This window comes from Trichomycterus rosablanca, chromosome 3 (assembly GCF_030014385.1).
Source record: "Trichomycterus rosablanca isolate fTriRos1 chromosome 3, fTriRos1.hap1, whole genome shotgun sequence".
NCBI lineage: Eukaryota > Metazoa > Chordata > Actinopteri > Siluriformes > Trichomycteridae > Trichomycterus > Trichomycterus rosablanca.
Window position 1 is genome coordinate 57,371,214 of NC_085990.1, and position 22,382 is coordinate 57,393,595.

General features: G+C 44.4%; 1 protein-coding gene across 4 annotated transcripts in view; it reads right to left on the reverse strand.

Annotated features, from left to right (window-relative positions):
- The window catches only part of LOC134310022 (uncharacterized), a 112,213-nt gene that overhangs the window by 65,364 nt on the left and 24,467 nt on the right, over nt 1-22,382 (reverse strand). The window contains exons 1-10 of one of the 4 annotated variants that reach the window (XM_062991531.1): nt 15,744-15,783; nt 14,206-14,244; nt 11,736-11,966; nt 10,866-11,153; nt 10,078-10,356; nt 9,748-9,984; nt 4,988-5,026; nt 2,489-2,719; nt 900-1,187; nt 17-295 (exon numbers count right to left, since the gene is read on the reverse strand). In XM_062991531.1, coding sequence (XP_062847601.1) covers nt 17-295; nt 900-1,187; nt 2,489-2,719; nt 4,988-5,026; nt 9,748-9,984; nt 10,078-10,356; nt 10,866-11,153; nt 11,736-11,966; nt 14,206-14,244; nt 15,744-15,777 — 1,945 coding nt within the window. In that variant the 5' untranslated portion in view covers nt 15,778-15,783. Of the gene's footprint in view, nt 1-16; nt 296-899; nt 1,188-2,488; nt 2,720-4,987; nt 5,027-8,674; nt 8,699-8,737; nt 8,779-9,747; nt 9,985-10,077; nt 10,357-10,865; nt 11,154-11,735; nt 11,967-14,205; nt 14,245-15,743; nt 15,784-22,382 lie in introns of those variants that run through there. The other 3 variants (XM_062991530.1, XM_062991532.1, XM_062991533.1) reach the window with 3 other exon arrangements.

Here is a 22,382-nt window from a genome sequence, read left to right on the forward strand (position 1 = left end):
GTGACATTGACTTTACCCATGATCCTGAGCACCTGCTCATCAGAGGAGTCGATGAGTTGTGGAGCATTTGGGTCGAGGTGTTTGTAACTGTAGGTGGCTTTACACCCGTATGAGCCGATGTCCTTGTTTGAGATGTCCTCGATGACGTATTCCTTCTCTTTGCCTCTCGAGATCTCTTCCTTATTCTTAAAAAAGACAACTTCATCTGGACTGTCCACACCCCGAACTTCACAGACGAGAGACACATTCTTACCCTCCACCATCGGGTCCAGAGCCTGCAGCATCACTAGCTTATCTGAAGGAGAGACAAAAACAAAAAGATAGACATTACAGCTCAACTCTGACGTGTCCAGAACCTTTCTGAAACTCCAATCTTGCCTGCTGCATCCTGCAAATTTCTGGAAAAGTTAAGACGCTTAGTAATTGCAGTAAAAGAAGAATCCGGACTGTGGACTGTGTTAAATAATGGTTTTCTGAAGTTGTCCCGAGCCCATGTGACAGCATTCATCACATCAGCAGGACGGTTTCTCCTGAGGAGTCTGAGGACTCAACAAAGACTCAAATCTCTCCAGATTTCCTGAATCCTTTCATAATATCATGTACAGTAGATGGTGAAAGACCTCAATTATTTTCAATCTTGCATTAAGAAATGTACTTTTTAACTCTGACCATTCTCTTTTGAAGTTTGGAACACAGTGGTAAAATATAATTGAATTAAAGTATAATAATAATAATAATAATAATAATAATAATAATAATAATAAATATATAATAATAAAAATGATAATAACAATAATAATAACAACAATATTATTATTATTAATAATAATAATAATAATAATAACAACAATATTAATAATAATAATAATAATAATAATAACAATAATAATAAATGTTACTTGAGACTCTGAGAGTGATGGCGTTACTGCGCATGTCCTTGTTTTTGCACCAGAAGATGGCGCTCTTGTCTCCTTCTTTTACTTCAGCATGGATGGTTGCTCTGCGTTTGTTGTCTCTCCAATCATCCTCATGTGGTAAATAAACATAATATTCAACTCCTTGTTTTGTATAACGACATTGCCAACCATGAATCCCGGTCTCCACATAGAGCTCCATCAATGTCCATCCGCCTGGATAAACCAGTGATCTTCTGCTTAGCAAAGTAAGCTGGTGAGGGGCCTCCATGTCTAAAATACAGAGGAAGTGGGAAAATGTATATTTATTTATTTATTTATTTATTTATTTATTATTACCCTCTTATACCTGAATTATACACCACAGAGCTCAGGGGTTTAGGAACACCAGTCACCTGCTCATCACAATCAGCACCAAATGCATCTGATTTTGCTGATATTTCCTGTCACAATGAGCTCCTGTGTGCCACACCCCGCTCTCCGTGAGCACACACTCACTCCTGCCATGCCTCACTCCTGATTGGTCCCCCTGAGCAATCAGCCTCAGCTGATTCTAATCAGGGACCATTTAAGAGGAGAGCTGAGGAACAGGCTGGCAGAGGTTATTTTGGTTTGGTTTGGAGTTGTTTGGACATTTGCTCTGGTTTAGCTTAGCTTGGCTTGTTTGACTTTGATGGTTCTTGTTGTTCTTGTTTCTATTCTTGTTTCTGTGCTTGTACCCTCACCTTTGTTTGTTTAGTTTGTTAATAATATTTAGCCTTAGTAGCTTTGTTTAGTTGATGTTCTTAGTTTATGTTTAGCTCATGTTCCTAGTTTATGTTTAGCTCATGTTCCTAGTCTGTGTGTAGCTATTGTTCCTAGTTCTTGTTATAGTTTAGTCTAGTTTAGTGGTATTAGTCTTGTTGAGTTATGTTTAATCCTTGTTTAGCGATGTTTAATTATGTTTAGACCTTGTTTAGCTGTGTTTAGTCTTTGTTTAGTTAGTTTAGCTTTAGGCCTAGTTTAGCCTGTTTGTGTTTGTCCTGTCTTTTGCTATTAATAAACCTTTAGTTTCATGTACATCTCTGCGTGTGTGTCCGCCCCTTTGTCTTGTCTTTATCTCGACCCTCTCGTGACATTTCCATTCTACACTCTTCTAGAACCATTTTGTTAAGCCAAAAGCATTAATGAGGGTGTCTACAAACTTTTGGCCATGGGATGTATTAAATAAGAACCTTAGTAATAATAAAACAAAAGGTTAATCGCTATGGTACATAGTATCACATAAACATATTAGTCACTATTACTATTATATCCAATTCAATCATTAGGAGAGTGTCTACATACTTTTGGTCATAGGCAGTGTAGAAGAGGATGAGATCACATTTTTTTTTTGAAAAGGTCCACTTTATTTTGAAAGGGTTTAGTAAGTTAATGATTACGATGCTGGTTCCTCTCTGTACTGCTCTTGTTGTGATGTCATACTGAGCGTGTTGTGATGTCATACTGAGCGTGTTGTAATGTCATACTGAGCGTGTTGTGATGTCATACTGAGCATGTTGTGATGTCAAACTCAGTGTGTTGTGATGTCATACCGAGCACATCGATCTCCCGTTCCAGACTCCGGACGCCGTCCTTCTCGCAGACGTACTTCCCAGAGTGACTCAGTGTTACCATGGCGATGGACAGGGCACCATTGGTGGGTTGTTGAGGTTGACCGTTGAAGAACCAGTTGACGTTGGTGGTGAGAACCGCAGAACCACGTTTACACCGCAGAGTTACTTCATCAGACACGTAGAGGTGAGGAAACTTGGGGAACAGGACCACTGAGAACACAACCAGAGAAAGAAAACAGTCGTTCTGTTTATATAAATACTCTAAACATGTTACGGTGAGTGGGTGGAGGTGGTGGACCCAAGTGCAGAGTACTTGGTGTGTCTGTGTATTTATTTATTGGTATGAAGCGTATATCGTACCAACCTGTATAAGTATATAGATATTTATGTATATATCTGATATAATGATAATTATATCATTGTACCCCTTACAGCCCCCCCCCCCCCCAGAAGTTGGGTGAATCTGCGTACTCAGTGGCAAGCGGTATGTAAACGGGTTAATGTGCTGATTCACCTTAAAGGGCCCGGTATAGCAAGGTGCCAGTTTACGGGACTCCACCTGGAAAGGGGAGGTCACGGGTGGAAAGCCAGACTCGCTGGCCATGGCGGAAAGATGGCACACTGCGTCACTTGTGATCGGCAGTTTGTTTTCTGGCTTCAGTCACTGCCAGAAGGGAGGCTCGAGGCTTCTGCCAAACCTGGTGGCACCGCCGAACATAATGTTCAGCTGCTGGGACCCCTGCTTTCCTTACCTGCTCAGCAAACATGGGTGGGGGATACCCAAACTGGCATTCGAAGGGTGACATGCCCAGAGCATAATGCCAGAAGGTGTTATGAGCATACTCTGCCCATGGCAACTGCTCTGCCCAGGAAGCAGGGTTCGCCGAGTCTAGCCCAGGTCTTGGTTCATTCATTCAATCTGACCATTGGACTCAAGAAGGTGGAAGCCAGAGGACAAACTCACGGTGGCCCCCATGAGCTGACAGAAGGCCTTCCAGAATCTGCTGGTGAACTGGGGCTTTCAGTCAGACACCACGTCATTTGGCATCCCGTGCACCCTGACCACATGTTGGAGAAGAAGGTCTGCTGTCTCCTTGGCAGAAGGGAGTTTGGGCAGTGCCACAAACTTACAGGCCTTGGAGAAGCTGTCCACGATGACCAAGATGACAGTGTTGCCTTTGGATGGGGGCAAGCCAGTCACAAAGTTCATGGACGTGAGACCAAGGACAGACAGGAATAGGTAAAGGGTGGAGTAGCCCCTGTGGCCGAGACCAGGGTGCTTTGCTTCTTGCGCACCTCACAAAAGATGATGAAAGCACGGACATCCCTCTCCATTCCTGTCCACCAGAAGCGTAGGCGATGGAAATCCAGGGTCCTGGTGATTCCTGGATGCCCAGAGAAAAGAGGCATGCCCCCAGCGAATAACCTGTTGGCAGACTGCTGATGGGACATGCTGTCATCCAGGAGGACCACCCCCAGGGTCAGGCTCCTGCCAAAGCGCCTCCTGAATGAGTCCTCAATTCACCAGCACAGGGGAGCTAGGATCTAGGATCTGGGGAGTGGGAATGATAGTTTCTGGTAATGGGTCAGAACCCAGTGGTTCCCTTTGCCTGGATATCAGGCTTTGTGTTCTTTAAACCCGACCTATATGACCAACCAAAAAACAGTACCCATCGGGCCTGCTGAGAGTTGAGCTGCTTGGCCTGTTGTATATAGGCCAGGTTTTTGTGGTCAGTCCAGACCACAAATGGGTGCTTGGGCCCCTCCAACCAATGCCTCCTGTCCTCTAGGGCCAACTTAACCACCAGGAACTTCCTGTCCCCAATGCTGTAGTTGTGCTCAGCTGGAGTGTTGGGGGCTTAGCACTGGGAAAGCACAGCACCTACACCAATATCTGAGGCATCTACCTCAACAACAAATGGTTTCCAGTGTCAGGTAGTTGAAGAACCGGTGGTGAGGTAAGCCAAAGTTGAGTTAAGTTGAAGGCCTTCTGGGTCTCTGTGGTCCAGTGGGAAGGTCCTGGGGTCTTCCGAGTGAGGGCAGTGAGAGGTGCCGATTGATTGATCAGTCGGTGTTCCGATTCATCCCAGAGCTGTTGAGTGGGGTTAAGGTCAGGGCTCTGTGCAGGACACAGGAGTTTCTTGGTTTGTGCTGGATCAGGAAAGGACCTTCCCTAAACTGTTGCTGCACCTTTATATAACTGATTTATTACACCTGTTAGTAACTGTTGTGGCTGAAACACCAGAATTAAAGGATTAGAAGGGAAGTCCAAATACTTTTGACCAAATGTTGTCTCCCCAAACACCCCAAAGCTCCCTCACAAACACCAAAACTAGATATATCCATAAACACCAACACTAATCCCACAGATACCAGGTAAACCGTGTGTGTGTGTGTGTGTGTGTGTGTGTGTGTGTGTGTGTGTGTGTGTGTGTGTGTGTGTGTGTGTGTGTGTGTGTGTGTGTGTGTGTGTGTTACCTTCTGGTTGTTGTGATGCAGGTGTGAAGTTCCAGAGTGCTGCAGAAACACAACAGAACGACAATTCAGCGTCTCATCAAACGTGTTAGAAGGCTCTTTCTCACGTCAATCATCCATCACAGATCTTCTCATCTCCACCATCTATCCCGGATCTTCTCATCTATACCATCTAACACAGATCTTCTCATCTTCACCATTTACCACAGATATTCTCATCTTCATTATCTACCACAGATCATCTCATCTCCACCATCTACCACAGATCTTCTCATCTCCACCATCTACCACAGATCTTCTCATCTCCACCATCTACCACAGATCATACTGTGTCCAAATAATTCAGCTTTGGATCCATCTGTCCAGAGCACATTGTTCCAGAAGTCCTGGTCGCTGACTAGATGTTTCTCTGGTAAACTTTAGTCTTGCCCTGATAGTTTTTTTACAGCAAGGGTTTCATCCTTACACACCTTCCATGAAAATCAAACGTGTGCGTCTCTTTCTGATGGTAGATGTATGAACCTTGACATCAGCTGTGGCAGGAGCTTCTGTAGGTCCCGTGATGACATTGTAGGATTATTGGAGACTTCTGCTCTCAGGCTGAACTTGCTAGGACGGCCTGACCTTGTTTTACATGTTCTCCACTTGTAAATTATGTTCTGGACAGTAGAACGGCTGATTTGTAATTGTTTTGAGATCTTTTTAAATCCCCTCCCAGACTCATATGCATCTACAAGCTTCTTTCTGAAGGCCTCAGAGAGTCTTTAGATCTCACCATGGTGATAAAACTCACTTCAACAACAGGTTTAAATAAAACTCCAGTGTCCTCTAATGATGTTCTAATCATTACAGCTGATGTGGTGACCGGATTCTAATTTTAGACATTTTAAGTAGTAATAAATGTGGGGGGTCCTAACTTTTTCCTCACAATACATTTACATTTTTACAGTTCGTGTTTAAAAGTCATTTTCACCATTTTATGTGTTTAGTTCTTTCAGCTCCGTCTCTCAGTACTGTTCACATGAAGCTCAAATGTTCACATGTGTAAATATGTTCAAAAAGACAAAGATTCTCATGGGGTGTCCTATGATGTGAGCATCATTAGCGAGGAGACCTACTACTCATTCATCCCCAGAAGACCACTAGAGCCTGCAAATATTCCATTGGATAGTCCAGGTGGTGAGCTGCAGTGCATAGGGCGAGTTCAGAGCACTGTGACCTATAAAGGAGAAACACACCCAATCACAGCATATGTCATTCGTGGGCACACTGTAAGCAACCTGCTTAGCAGACCACTGTCAGTGAAAATAAATCTGGTGAGAAGAGTAAATCAATTAGTGTGCAACAGAGGACATTCACAAGCGTTCGGTAAGTATGGGACATTAAAGACTGAACCTGTGAAAATACAGCTGAAAGACAATGCTCAACCATATGCAGTACATGCAGCATGGCGTGTACCTTTCCCCATGTTGCAAAAGGTCAAAGAGGAGCTCCAGAGAATGGAGAGAAATGGTGTTATTGCGAGATTGATGCAGCCCACTGACTGGTGTGCACCTATAGTGCCAGTCTTGAAGAAGAGCACAGGTAAAGTCCGTATTTGCGTTGATCTCAAGAAACTGAACGAGGCTGTAAGAAGAGAACAGTATTTACTGCCTACTACAGAAGAGATCACAGCAAAACTAAGTGGAGCCACTGTATTCTCCTCCCTTGATGCTGCCAGTGGATTCTTCCAGATACCGCTGCACCCACACAGCTGTAATCTAACCACTTTCATAACACCATTCGGAAGATTCAATTTCAAGCGTCTCCCATTTGGGATTACCAGCGCTCCAGAAATCTTTCAAAGAAAGATGAAAGAGACACTGCAGGGGCTGGAGGGCATTGAAGTCCTTATGGATGACATTCTAGTTTATGGAACTACAACAGAAGAGCACGATCGTCGCCTGGAGATGGTGATGCAGCGCATCGAGACAACTGGTATGAAACTCAACCGTGAGAAGTGCTCTATCAGGCAGAACCAGCTACGGTTCCTCGGACATCTAATTGACCGGTCCGGGATCCGCCCAGACCCCGAAAAGGTGGAAGCCATTCGGCAGCTACCTCCACCTGCAGACATGCAAGAGTTGAAAAGAATACTGGGAATGGTGAATTATCTAGGAAGATACATTCCCAACCTCTCAACCGTAGGACAACCACTATATGAGCTTCTAAAAACAAACAAGAACACATGGACATGGGATCATGCACAACAAACAGCTTTTGAAAACATAAAAGAACTGCTGACGACTGCACCAGTACTTGCCTACTATGACGTAAACAAGCCCACTGCTGTGTCGGCAGATGCAAGTAGTTACGGACTGGGAGGAGTTCTCCTTCAGCTCCATGAAGAGCAGTGAAACCTGTGGCATTTTGCTCCAGGCGCCTAACTGAAGCAGAAACACGCTACGCTCAAATAGAGAAGGAGAGTTTGGCTGGCGTGTGGGCATGTGAGAGGTTTGACAGATACCTCAATGGACTAGAGAAGTTTAAACTTGTGACAGACCACAAGCCATTAGTACCCCTTATCAACAACCACAGCCTGGACAATGTACCCTTACGTTGTCAGCGTCTTCTCATGAGGCTTATGAGATTTAACCCCATCGCAGAATCTGCTTCAGGAAAAACTCTGGTCATCGCTGACGCCTTGTCACGCAGGCTGCCATGGGGGTAGAATCCAAAACGCACAGTGAGGTAGCATGTTACGTGTCTAATGTAATAGAATCCCTGCTTCTCCAAGCAAACTGGAGGAAATTAGAGCAGCTACATCTATTGATGCTGAATTGCTGTCTGTCATGAAACTCATAAGAACTGGATGGCCTGAGAACTTAAGCAGTGTACCTGAGAGTGCAAGAGAGTACATCCAAGTGAAATCTCAACTGTCAGTTTACGATGGCCTTGTCCTCAGAGGGAGCACGATTGTTGTGCCACGGCTGATGAGGAGCGAAATTCTCCAGAAAGTCCATGAAGGGCACCAGGGACTAGTGAAATGTTGAGAGAGAGCAAATTCACCTGTGTGGTGGCCCAAGATTAGCAAGGAAATAAGCGAGCTTGTGACATCATGCCAGGTGTGCCATGAACTGAAAAGAACACAATAAAAGGAACCTCTCATCTCTACAACACTTCCTGAACGACCCTGGAAGAGAATTGCAATGGACTTGTGTGAGTACAAACACCATCAGTACCTGGTAATTTCAGACTGATTAAAATTCTACACTTGCCAACAGCAACAAGTGCACAAGTGAAAAATAAACTGAAGACCACATGAGGTAGTGAGCGATAATGGACCACAGTTCTCATGTGCTGAATTTCAGAACTTTGCTAGACAGCTCGACTTTAAGCACTGTACTTCGAGTCCCCACCATCCACAAGGTAATGGACATGCTGAGAGAGCTGTGCAAACGGCAACGAAAATTCTCAAACAAAATGATCCTTTGATGGCTCTGATGAGCTATAGGTCCACTCCATGTTCCTCCACTGGTTTCAGCCCAGCTGAGTTGCTGATGGGGAGGAAAATCAGAACTACACTACCTACCTTGGAGAAGAATCTACTACCAAAATGGCCAAATAGAACTGCAGTGAAGGTAAAGGACAGTAAGGAGAAGGTTAAACAGGCTTACTACTTTAACCACCGTCATGAAGCCAAGCCCTTACCTGCACTGCGACCAGGAGATGCTGTGTTCTGTAAGTTAGATCATGAAAGGTTGTGGTCTTTACCAGCAGTGGTTTCTAGTGAGAGCACAACTCCAAGATCTTTTGTTGTCAGGACACAGCAAGGAGCGGAGCTGCGGCGGAATCGCCGTCATCTGCAGTTAGGGCCAGTTTCCAAACCTGCCCAGAACAAAGAGACAGATATTCTCTCTGGTGTAGTCACTACGTCTGTGACTGTTCCTACTAGTCAGAGTCTGGACAATCCCACAAACCCTTTACCTACTCCGACTGTGACTAGGTCTGGTAGAGTGTGTAAGCCAGTAAACAGGCTTTTTAAAATGTGCTTCAGTTCCTGTATTGATGTTCAGCTTGGAATAAACTTTACTGTGTGGCATCTTTTGCTGGCATGTTAGAATTCCATATCACATGTACACTGTCAATTTGATATTTCTTCCACAAAGTAATTTTAGTTAACCAAACTAGATTTCTTCTTAGGGTAATTTTTGCTGTAGTTCAGCTTCTTCCAGTGTGGAAGTCTCAGTCTAATCTGCAGCATTTCTCTCCCACTGATAAGAACACGGAATAAAGCGCGTCCCGTCAGTTCAATACGGAACACCATGTTTAGTTTTTAAATAAGGAACGATTCTGTATTTTACGGGACGGTCGGCAACCCTAGATTGTAGGTTAAAGAAAACGTTCTATATTCGTGGCGCTTTAGGCAGGCTGAGGTGTAGTTATGGTAACAAACCGCAAAAAAAAAAAAAACCAGTAGCCACAGTTCATGTCAGTCATGCCGAGCTGAGGAACGATCTACCAGCGTCTCGCTCCACATCGTGTCTTCTGCACGATATTGAACTCCGATATTGACTGGACAAGGTCTAAGTCAAGGGACAAAACAGTTGTTTAGGTTCAGCAAGAGAAGGAAGCAGGAACTGGGGCTGAGTAAAGGAAGGAAGCCAGAGGTGCACCAGGAGTAAACGATTAAGCCAGAACAAGGACTGAGATGTAATCGAGTGCAGGAAGGAAGCAGGTTTAAGAACTGAGGGAAGCAGGAGACAGACTGAGGCTGGTTGTACCTTTTCCTGAGTGTACAGTGTTGCTGGGGTAGGACACACCCTGGTCCTTAAATTCAGCCCTGCACCTGTAGAACCCTTCCACTGGGGGGTAGATGTAGGATCCTGACTCACTCGGCACGCTCTTCCATTCTGCATTCTCACTCTCAGCATGATACCATCGAAAGGAACCTGTACTGTTTGGGTGCTGGCACTCCAGCCAGTCGTCATGATGGACCAGTTGAGCCGCTGAAGGAACCGCTGATACAAACACATGCACAGGTCCGAATATTATTCTGGTTTGTAATTAGAATGCTGATGTGTTTTGTGATGTGATTGTGACATTGACTTTACCCATGATCCTGAGCACCTGCTCATCAGAGGAGTCGATGAGTTGTGGAGCATTTGGGTCGAGGTGTTTGTAACTGTAGGTGGCTTCACACCCGTATGAGCCGATGTCCTTGTTTGAGATGTCCTCGATGACGTATTCCTTGTCTTTGCCTCTCAAGATCTCTTCCTTATTCTTAAAAAAGACAACTTCATCTGGACTGTCCACACCCCGAACTTCACAGATGAGAGACACATTCTTACCCTCCACCATCGGGTCCAGAGCCTGCAGCATCACTAGCTTATCTAAAGGAGAGACAAAAACAAAAAGATAGACATTACAGCTCAACTCTGATGTGTCCAGAACCTTTCTGAAACTCCAATCTTGCCTGCTGCATCCTGCAAATTTCTGGAAAAGTTAAGACGCTTAGTAAATTGCAGTAAAAGAAGAATCCGGACTGTCCCGAGCCCATGTGACTGTATTTATCACATCAGCAGGACGGTTTCTCATGCAGTGCTGTCTGAGGACTCAACAAAGACTCAAATCTCTCCAGATTTCCTGAATCCTTTCATAATGTCATGTACAATAGATGGTGAAAGACCTCAATTATTTCCAATCTTGCATTAAGAAATGTACTTTTTAACTCTGACCATTCTCTTTTGAAGTTTGGAACACAGTGGAAAAATATAATATAATTAAAGTATAATAATAATAATAAAAAATAAAAATAACAACAATAATAAACAATATTAATAATAATAATAATACTAATAACAATATTAATAATAATAATAACAATAATAATAAATGTTACTTGAGACTCTGAGAGTGACGGCGTTACTGCGCATGTCCTTGTTTTTGCACCAGAAGATGGCGCTCTTGTCTCCTCCTCTTACTTCAGCATGGATGGTTGCTCTGCGTTTGTTGTCTCTCCAATCATCCTCATGTGGTAAATAAACATAATATTCAACTCCTTGTTTTGTATAACGACATTGCCACCCATGAATCCCGGTCTCCACATAGAGCTCCATCAATGTCCATCCGCCTGGATAAACCAGTGATGATCTGCTTAGTAAGGTAAGCTTGTGAAGAGCCTCCATGTCTAAAATAAAGAGGAGGGGGTAAAATGTATATTTATTTATTTATTATACCCTCCTATACCTGAATTATACCCCACAGAGCTCAGGGGTTTAGGAACACCAGTCACCTGCTCATCACAATCAGCACCAAATGCATTTGATGCTGCTGATATTTCCATTCTACACTCTTATAGAACCATTTTGTTAAGCCAAAACACATTAATGAGGGTGTCTACATACTTTTGGCCATGGGGTATATTACATAAGAACCTTAGTAATAATAAAACAGAATGTTAATCGCTATGGTACATAGTATCACATAAACATATTAGTCACTATTACTATTATATCCAATTCAATCATTAGGAGAATGTCTACATACTTTTGGTCATGTACAGTGTAGAAGAGGATGAGATCACATTTTTTTGAAAAGGTCCACTTTATTCTGAAAGGGGTCAGTAAGTTAATGATTATGATGCTGGTTCCTCTCTGTTCTGCTCTTGTTGTGATGTCATACTGAGCGTGTTGTGATGTCAGACTGAGCGTGTTGTGAAGCAATACTGAGTGTGTTGTGATGTCATACTGAGCGTGTTGTGATGTCATACCGAGCACATCGATCTCCCGTTCCAGACTCCGGATGCCGTCCTTCTCGCAGACGTACTTCCCAGAGTGACTCAGTGTTACCATGGCGATGTGCAAGACACCATCGGTGGCTTGTTGAGGTTGACCATTAAAGAACCACGTGACGTTGGTGGTGAGAACCTCAGAACCACGTTTACATCGCAGAGTTACTTCATCAGACATGTAGAGGTGAGGAAACTTGGGGAACAGGACCACTGAGAACACAACCAGAGAAAGAAAACAGTCGTTCTGTTGATGTGAATACTCTAAACATGTTACGGTGAGTGGGTGGAGGTGGTGGACCCAAGTGCAGAGTACTTGGTGTGTCTGTGTTTTTATTTATTGGTATGAAGCGTATATCGTACCAACCTGTATAAGTACAGTATATACAGTAGATATTTATGTATATATCTGATATAGTGATAATTATATCATTGTACCCATTACAGGACTCCCCCCTCCAGGGGCGGCCCCAGAAGTCCCCAAGCCCGCAGCACGGTTGTGACAGAACTTGCAGTTGAGCTCTATGTTCAAGATATGGCATGCGGGAACCCATGACTGTTCCTCAGGCCCATACCCTTCCCAGTCGACGAGGGTACTGGGTACTGCCTTGTACTCGCCGAGTGTCCAGCAGGCCGGGTTTGAGGCCATGTGAATCCACATACTCAGTGGCAAGCGGTGTGTAACCGGGTTGATGTGCTGATTCACCTTGAAGGGCCCGGTATAGTGAGGTGCCAGTTTACGGGACTCCACTCGAAAAGGGGAGGTCATGGGTGGAATGCCAGACTACCTTTAGTCACTGCCAGAAGGGAGGCTCGAGCATAGTGTTCAGCTGCCGGGACCCCGCTTCCCTTTCCTGCTTGGCAAACATGGGTGGGGGATACCCATAATGCCAGAAGGTGTTATGAGCATACTCTGCCCATGGCAACTGCTCTGCCCAGGAAGCAGGGTTCGCCGAGTCTAGCCCAGGTCTTGGTTCATTCATTCAATCTGACCATTGAACTCTGGGTGGAAGCCAGTGGACAAACTCACAGTGGCCCCCATGAGCTGACAGAAGGCCTTCCAGAATCTGCTGGTGAACTGGGGCTTTCAGTCAGACTCCACGTCATTTGGCATCCCGTGCACCCTGACCACATGTTGGAGAAGAAGGTCTGCTGTCTCCTTGGCAGAAGGGCGTTTGGGCAGTGCCACAAACCTACAGGCCTTGGAGAAGCTGTCCATGATGACCAAGATGACCGTGTTGTTTTTGGATATGTGAGACCAAGGACAGGCAGGAATAGGTAAAGGGTGGAGTAGCCCCTGTGGCCGAGACCCGGGTGCTTTGCTTCTTGCGCACACCTCACAAAAGATGATGAAAGCATGGACATCCCTCTCTATTCCTGTCCACCAAAAGTGAACTCCAGGGTCCTGGTGATTCCTGGATGCCCAGAGAAAAGAGGCATGCCCCCAGCAAATAACCTGCTGGCAGACTGCTGATGGGACATGCTGTCATCCAGGAGGACCACCCCCAGGGTCAGGCTCCTGCCGAAGCGCCTCCTGAATAAGTCCTCGATTCCCCAGCACAGGGGAGCTAGGATCTAGGATCTGGGGAGTGGGATTGATAGTTTCTGGCAATGGGTCAGGACCCTGGGGTTCCCCTTGCCTGGACTTTAGGCTTTGTGTTCTTTGAACCCGACCTATATGACCAACCAAAGAACAGTACCCATCGGGCCTGCTGAGAGTTGAGCTGCTTGGCCTGTGGTATATAGGCCAGGTTTTTGTGGTCAGTCCAGACCACAAATGGGTGCTTGGCCCCCTCCAACCAATGCCTCCTGTCCTCTAGGGCCAACTTAACCGCCAGGAACTTCCTGTCCCCAATGCTGTAGTTGTGCTCAGCTGGAGTTAGGCGGTGGGAATAGTAGGCACAGGGGTGGAGCTTCTTGTTGGGGGCTTGGCACTGAGAAAGCACAGCACCTACACCAATATCTGAGGCATCTACCTCGACAACAAATGGTTCCCAGTGTCAGGTACTTGAAGGTCCAGTGGGAAGGTCCTGGGGTCTTCCGAGTGAGGGCAGCGAGAGGTGCCGATTGATTGATCAGTCGGTGTTCCGATTAATCCCAGAGCTGTTGAGTGGGGTTAAGGTCAGGGCTCTGTGCAGAACACAGGAGTTTCTTGGTTTGTGCTGGATCAGGAAAGGACCTTCCCTAAACTGTTGCTGCACCTTTATATAACTGATTTATTACACTGTTAGTAACTGTTTTGGCTGAAACGCATGAATTAAAGGATTAGAAGAGATGTCCAAATACTTTTGGCCAAATGTTGTATCCCCAAACACCCCAAAGCTCCCTCACAAACACCCAAACTAGATATATCCATAAACACCAACACTAATCCCACAGATACCAGTTAAACCATATGGTGTGTGTGTGTGTAGTGTGTGTGTGTGTGTGTGTGTGTGTGTGTGTGTGTTACCTTCTAGTTCTTGTAATGCAGATGTGAAGTTCCAGAGTGCTGCAGAAACACAACAGAACAACTTAAAAAAAAAAAAAACAATTTAGCATCACATCAAATGTGTTAGAAGGTTCTTCTAAACATCTACCTCAGATCTTCTCATCTCCACTATCTACTACAAATCTTCTCATCTTCACCATCTACCACAGATATTCTCATCTCCACCATCTACCACAGATCTCCTCATCTCCACCATCTACCACAGATCATCTCATCTCCACCAGTAATTAATGATTTAATTATATAATTAATAGCTAATAATTAAATATGAGGCACCACCGGCATTTTTAAGGAGAAATTACCAGTAAAACTGAATTCATAACAGATCAGTCACTTCCAGACTTGGAATTCCGTAGTGAAGGAGGTTTAATTTACATACCTGTCACGAATCAAGCCTCTTTGTGTTCCTGGCGCTCATGTTTATGTGCCACGCCCTTCTCGCCAGGAGCACGTGTTGGAGGTGATATGATTGGTCAATGAAGCTAATGATCCACAGTATTTAGAGGAGCAACTGTGGATCCTTCAGTGGAGACTGTTTTGGTTTTCATGCATATGTCGTGGTTTTGCCATTTATGGTTTTGGGTTATGTTCATGCTCTTGCTAAGAAGTTCATGTCTTGTGTTAGTCTGGTTCATGTTTAGTACTAGTATAGGGTTCATGTTTATCTTTAGCATCATTCATCTGTGTTTAGATTAGTGTCAGTGGGTAGCTGGGTAGGACATGTAATTAGAATGGCCGAAATTTGTGTACCCCCGTCTTATCTTTTGTTATGATTAAACACATTGTTAAACACTCTGTGTGTGTGTGTGTGTGTGTGTGTGTGTGTGTGTGTGTGTGTGTCCGCCCCGTCCTGTCACGTCCATAGCCCATTCATTACAATACCCAAGAGAGTAAGCCGATTGGGGGTCTGTTCCTGTACTCTATCCTCCAGGTGCTTCTTTTCCTTCAGAGAGGTTGTAAAAGAAGTTAAGATATCACACTTGAGATGGAAGAACAGAGTTGGTCCGAGCTGTGACACTCGTGGCTTTTGTGGAGTCATAAATGTGGGAGGAGAAGCTTGAGATCTCATTTTAGAATTGTAATAATCCTGAAAATAAACAGGTCCTGGCATGAAGACCTCAGGATGAAATAGACAGATGAAGAGAGAAGATTTAAGAACAATCGCTGGTAAAACTTCTACTGATCCTCTCAGTGTGTAGAAACATCAGGTCAAAATTCTCTCTGTAATTCTACTGCAGTTCTATTCTTCTAATCTAATCTAATAATCAGAACCAGTTCTTTACTCAGCATGGAAAGATTTACATTTATCAACCACTTCATCAGCCACCGTGTACTTTATACATGTCACACACACACACACACACACACACACACACACACACACACACACACACACACACACACACACACACACACTTTCACACACACACACACACACACACACACACACACACACACACACACACACGTGTATTTAAAAGTATTAGAGAACGTTTTACCTAATAAAAGGACGAGTGTGTGTCGCACGTCCATCCTGGACAAAGTTCTGCTTTACACTGACTGCTGCACAAGTATTAGTGTGTGTGTGTGTGTGTGTGTGTGTGTGTGTGTGTGTGTAGAGGAAAATAGATTTCTCTATGTGATATTGCGTGATTTTTTCCTTGGATTTGACAACCAATCCCTTCTATGAACGATCCACCATGTGGGATCCATTACAATGTTTTGTGCATTATTTTGTGGTCGCGCTGTATTTTATCTGGACTGTTTATGTGTTTTGGACCGCCGCCTTTTTCCTGTGTGGATAAAAAAAAGTGTGTCAGTGCCATTTTGTCGCCTGGCCAGAATCTCTTTTGCAATAGAGCAGCTAGCTTTAGCTCTAGTTTGTATAAAAGATAGAGGACGTGGGTTTCAGTCCCAAAACTGTTAGGCTCTGTGGCGTCAGGGAAACACACCATCTCTCCCTGACGCCACAGGCCTTACAGAGCAGAAAACGAGCTGGCTGTAAATACCTGGCCAGCTCGTTAGGGCGAACGCGCTGCAGCTGCACCTCCCCTTATTTAAGGGGATGGCACTAAGTTGCAGGCGTCGCACCTTCTGTTTTCCTCAGGTTTGCTTTTCCTTTCTTTGAGTTTGTTTGGCACTACGGTGCCCTTTTATGTTTGTTTATTTTCTGTTGGGCTGCAACGCACCAGCCACTTTACTTTGGGTTACTCGGTACCTCCAGGCACTGTACAGTGGTTGGAGGTGTAGGGTCAGGAGGCCCGAGGTAAAGCAGGTTTAGTTTTTTTGTTTTGGTGCGATCCTGGACAGCCCACGCCCTACGGGGCTTTTCTGGATTCAACGCTGTGCCGCCGCCGAGCCGCCGCCGCCGAGCCACAGCCGCCGTCGCCGTGCCGCCGCCGCCGCCGTGAATCTGGTTCACGCGCCGAAAGGGACGCGACCCCCTCCCAGCGCAAAGCGCTGGTGACAGCGTCGCGTTTTCTCCTCTAGGGCGCTGTTTCAAACGGCCACTTCCCAGCCATGCTGGCTGGTGACAGCGCCGTTACGTTTGTTCCTTTTGAGCTAATAAATAATCCGCACCCGGTAGTTGGCACGTCGCTCTCCAGCAGTCTCTGCTGGCGAACGTGTCGTGCCAGTTAGTGATTGCCGGTGTCACCCTCCCTCTCTGGCCAACCACGCGAGGTGTTCCATCACACACACACACACACACACACACACACACACACACACAATGTAAAAATGTATAATTAGAAGTAAACGGTGTATTTCAGACACAGTTCCATCTCTACCTGTATCTGATTGTCTGAACGTTTATCTGTGTGTTATTTTATTATTCTTTATTAATAAGTTACACATTTAAAATCTCTCTGTTAATAATAAGTGACATTTTTTCTCTCCCGTTTTTCTTTTGTCCTATTTTACTGTTTTATATAAATGCGGCTCCTCACGGCGCTCTAAACAATAATCACCTTCATCCAGCAGCTGCGTTTGGCGACATCTGGTGGTTGAGGGTGGAACTGCATCCTAAAGCTTCTTTAGTCACAATCTGATCAGATCAGAATTTGTTAGATTCTAAATTAAGAAATCCTGATTAGATTTTGGACTTTAATTGTAACCCTTAATTATCACTGATCATGCTAATAAAAATAGCTCAGTACATGATGTGAATCAGTGGTTTTATAAACTGTGGTGTGCGGCTCCCTCTAGTGGTGTACGAGAGGAGCTACCTGCTACAAAATGAAAGGAAATAATTTAACCTAAAGCTGAGGTGGATAAAATGATAAATGGCTCAAAAACCTTACAATCGTGGTTCCAAACAGTAATATTAGTTCATATAATAGCTAAAAAAAACATATACGTGTGTGTGTGTGTGTGTGTGTTGCAGATGTGCATGTGAACAATAACAAGTTGGCAGTGTTCATTGCAGCTGCTGTGGGAACCATAATGCTGATGGCGGTGATTTACTGCATCTACAACCAGTTCTACACCAAACACCCGTACACACACACCCAGCTACAGGAAACAGGTACACACACACACACTGTGTTCCATCAGCCGTTCTTATTTTACAAACCTGATGATGACGTGACATCACATGGGGCCGAACACTTATACAGATTTGGCCCTGACTCTCGATCTGCATTTTATTTCATCCCAAATGGGTTGTAGATGGATAGATAGATAGACAGACAGACAGACAGACAGATAGATAGACAGATAGAAGGACAGACAGACAGATAGATAGACAGATAGATGGACAGACAGACAGACAGACAGATAGATGGACACATAGACGGACAGACAGACAGATAGATAGACAGACATATACAGTGCCTTGCAAAAGTATTCAGCCCCCTTGAACTTTTCAACCTTTTGCCACATTTCAGGCTTCAAACATAACGATATGAAATTGTAATTTTTTGTGAAGAATCAACAACAAGTGGGACACAATTGTGAAGTGGAACGAAATTTATTGGATATTTTAAACTTTTTTTAGAAATAAAAAACTAAAAAGTGGGGCGTGCAATATTATTCAGCCCCTTTACTTTCAGTGCAGCAAACTCACTCCAGAAGTTCAGTGAGGATCTCTGAATGATCCAATGTTGACCTAAATGACTGATGGTGATAAATAGAATCCACCTGTGTGTAATCAAGTCTCCGTATAAATGCACCTGCTCTGTGACAGTCTCAGAGTTCTGTTTAAAGCGCAGAGAGCATCATGAAGACCAAGGAACACACCAGGCAGGTCCGAGATACTGTTGTGGAGAAGTTTAAAGCCGGATTTGGATACAAAAAGATTTCCCAAGCTTTAAACATCTCAAGGAGCACTGTGCAAGCGATCATATTGAAATGGAAGGAGTATCAGACCACTGCAAATCTACCAAGACCCGGCCGTCCCTCTAAACTTTCAGCTCAAACAAGGAGAAGACTGATCAGAGATGCAGCCAAGAGGCCCATGATCACTCTGAATGAACTGCAGAGATCTACAGCTGAGGTGGGAGACTCTGTCCATAGGACACAATCAGTCGTACACTGCACAAATCTGGCCTTTATGGAAGAGTGGCAAGAAGAAAGCCATTTCTCAAAGATATCTATAAAAAGTCACCTGGGAGACACACCAAACATGTGGAAGAAGGTGCTCTGGTCAGATGAAACCAAAATCGAACTTTTTGGCCACAATGCAAAACGTTATGTTTGGCGTAAAAGCAACACAGCTCATCACCCTGAACACACCATCCCCACTGTCAAACATGGTGGTGGCAGCATCATGGTTTGGGCCTGCTTTTCTTCAGCAGGGACAGGGAAGATGGTTAAAATTGATGGGAAGATGGATGGAGCCAAATACAGGACCATTCTGGAAGAAAACCTGTTGCAGTCTGCAAAAGACCTGAGACTGGGACGGTGATTTATCTTCCAACAAGACAATGATCCAAAACATAAAGCAAAATCTACAATGGAATGGTTCACAAATAAACGTATCCAGGTGTTAGAATGGCCAAGTCAAAGTCCAGACCTGAATCCCATCGAGAATCTGTGGAAAGAGCTGAAAACTGCTGTTCACAAACGCTCTCCATCCAACCTCACTGAGCTCGAACTGTTTTGCAAGGAAGAATGGGCAAAAATTTCAGTATCTCGATGTGCAAAACTAATAGAGACATACCCCAAGCGACTTGCAGCTGTAATCGCAGCAAAAGGTGGCGCTACAAAGTATTAACGCAAGGGGGCTGAATAATATTGCACGCCCCACTTTTCAGTTTTTTATTTCTAAAAAAAGTTTAAAATATCCAATAAATTTCGTTCCACTTCACGATTGTGTCCCGCTTGTTGTTGATTCTTCACAAAAAATTACAATTTCATATCGTTATGTTTGAAGCCTGAAATGTGGCAAAAGGTTGAAAAGTTCAAGGGGGCTGAATACTTTTGCAAGGCACTGTAGATAGATAAATAGACAGATGGATAGATGATAGACAGATAGATAGACGGACAGACAGACAGATAGACAGACAGACAGACAGATAGATGGACAGACAGACAGACAGACAGATAGATGGACAGATAGACAGATAGACGGACAGACAGACAGATAGATAGACAGACATATAGATAGATAAATAGACAGATGGATAGATGATAGACAGATAGATAGACGGACAGACAGACAGATGGACAGATAGACAGATAGATAGACAGACGGACAGGCGGCTGGACAGACAGACAGATCCTGAAGGAAATTTGGGATGTATGTATGTGGTTAAGGTCAGAACAGAAGGTTCTTTGACGCTGATGTTCCTCCTCCAGCACACTGCACGGACTCTCGGACTGCTGGATGGTCAGTACCAATCTGATAGATGTTCACTTGGTCGTGGACACCTGATCCATGAAGGTTCTAATGAACAGTTCTAGAAACATACAAGTAAATTACAGCTGCATTAAGCTAGTTGAGCTTGAACCTGCAACCTATTAATCAATAGTCCAGTCCCATAATCTCAGAAACACCGCCTCCCTTTTATATCAGCCCTTAAAGCTCAGTGATGGATCACAACATCTGCACATGTATGAGCCTCTTTTTATATTTGGGAAGTAGAGCATCAAATCCTGCAGAATGTTCTGGTGAAGTGATGTCAACAATGGTAATGGGTGTGGCAGCGATGGTCAAATTGACATAAAAAATCGAGTTACGAGTAGCTGCATATGGATATAAAGCCTGGACTGAAGAACGAGGAAGAAACCTGCTGAAAATCTCATGGAGGAAGATGATCACCACTGAGTGAGATGAACCACATTAAGTCCCACAAGTTGCGTAACTTTTGGAGTGTGATTAGGTGCCACATGAAGACATTGAAGGCTATGTTACTGTATGACTGGACTTGAAGAAGGATGAGGAAGACCAAGAATAAGCTGGACAAACTGGACAAGCGACTGTCCAGACAACCATCACAAAGCCATAACAGTGTAATGGCATGAAGACCTGACGTATTTATTTGCACAAACATCAAAGGGTGCAATCCAAAATCTGATGGTTAAGGTTCTCTCTCAGGGGCACATCAGTGGTGGATAGCTGGTTTGTGGGGTTTGACCACCATCCTAGTTAATGGTTTAGTACCCTAACAACTAAACCACCACTGCACTTATGGAGGCCACCACCAACTGCCAAGGATCTCCATAAACTCGTAACCTTTCTGACTCTCCCACAGTAACGCTCATGAGTTGGTAGAATCAGGATCTACTGATCAGAGTCTGCAGATCTTTCTGCACCTCCATCTAAGTTGGTGTCCATATATTTCTGACCCGGCAGCTTTTCAGAACTCATGACCCTGCTTCGTCTCTCTCTGTCCCTCTGTCTCAGACTCTCTGGATTTGGGCTCCTTTTCCACGTCGGTTGTGAGGAGCTGTGGTAGAAGGGTGGAGGGGTGGATGGAGAGGGGACGGGTGAGCAGAGGTGGAGACGTAACCTACGGGTCTCTTTCGGACGCCCCCTCGATTATCACTCTGCCACCATCTCTGTCTCCGCCTCCTCTGGCTTCGCCCTTTCCTCCGCCCCGCCCGCCTCGCCCCGCCCCTCTCCGGACCATCTCCGCCCAGGAGCTTCAGAAGAACTTCCTGTGAGCTGTAGGAGTGTCTGGAGCGGAGTAGCATTTCTACTTCTGTCTGTCTGTCTGTCTGTCTGTCTTTTCATTTGCACTACATAGCCAAAAGTTTGTGGACACCCATCACCTGAAAATCCTGTAATAATCCGTGTATTGTATGTGCTTTCCCTGTTATCTCATCCATGTAAACTGGTTTGAATATTTATACAAACATTAAAATTCTGGTTATTATTTATGGTATCATTTTTATTCTGCTGTTTTATTAAAATAGCTGATTATTTCTGAGGAGGGCTTTGAATCTCAGAGGTGCTATCGGCTGGTTGGGCTAAAATCTAAATATTATATTTAGATTAAAAAAGCTTCAGGTAAATGAAAACATCCTAGCAACCACCTGAGACACTAAAGCAACCGCCTACCAACACCCAGGCAACCATTTCAATGGGATCTCATATCTTACACTGATAATCAACCTAGCAGTTCCCTACAGTATCATTGCAAGCACATAGCAACACCCCAGTAACTGCCTGAAATATTTAGTCAACAGACTAGCAACCACCTAGAAACATCCTAGCAACCATCTAACACCCCCACAGCAACACTGGTAAATCTTAAGCTGTATTTTGTTTAGCATTCATTTCTGTAATTGTTCCACCTGATGTGAAGATTGGCAGGGGGAAAAGGTTGCAGAATCATGCCAACCTACTGCGCCGTTATGACCAGCAGGGGGCACTGAGGTTCAGAGGGCAGACAGTCGGTCTCTTTTATCCGCTGGCTTTGTTTGATTTTCTTTCCGAGGAGCTCAGCTGCTGTTGCGGTGCTTTTCATCATGGTGCACCGCGCTGGAGGGGCGAGCTGGCACCCTTTTGAGTGGAGTCATGACAATAAGGTCATTTATAACGGCCTTATGAGCCAGAATTCATGTGTTCATAATGAAACATACAGAGATTAATATCACATTTATTTATAGATTCTAATGTCAGATACATGAATGAATGAATGAATTAACATGGTAATTGTACAGTAATATTGTTATTAATATTGTAATTCTGT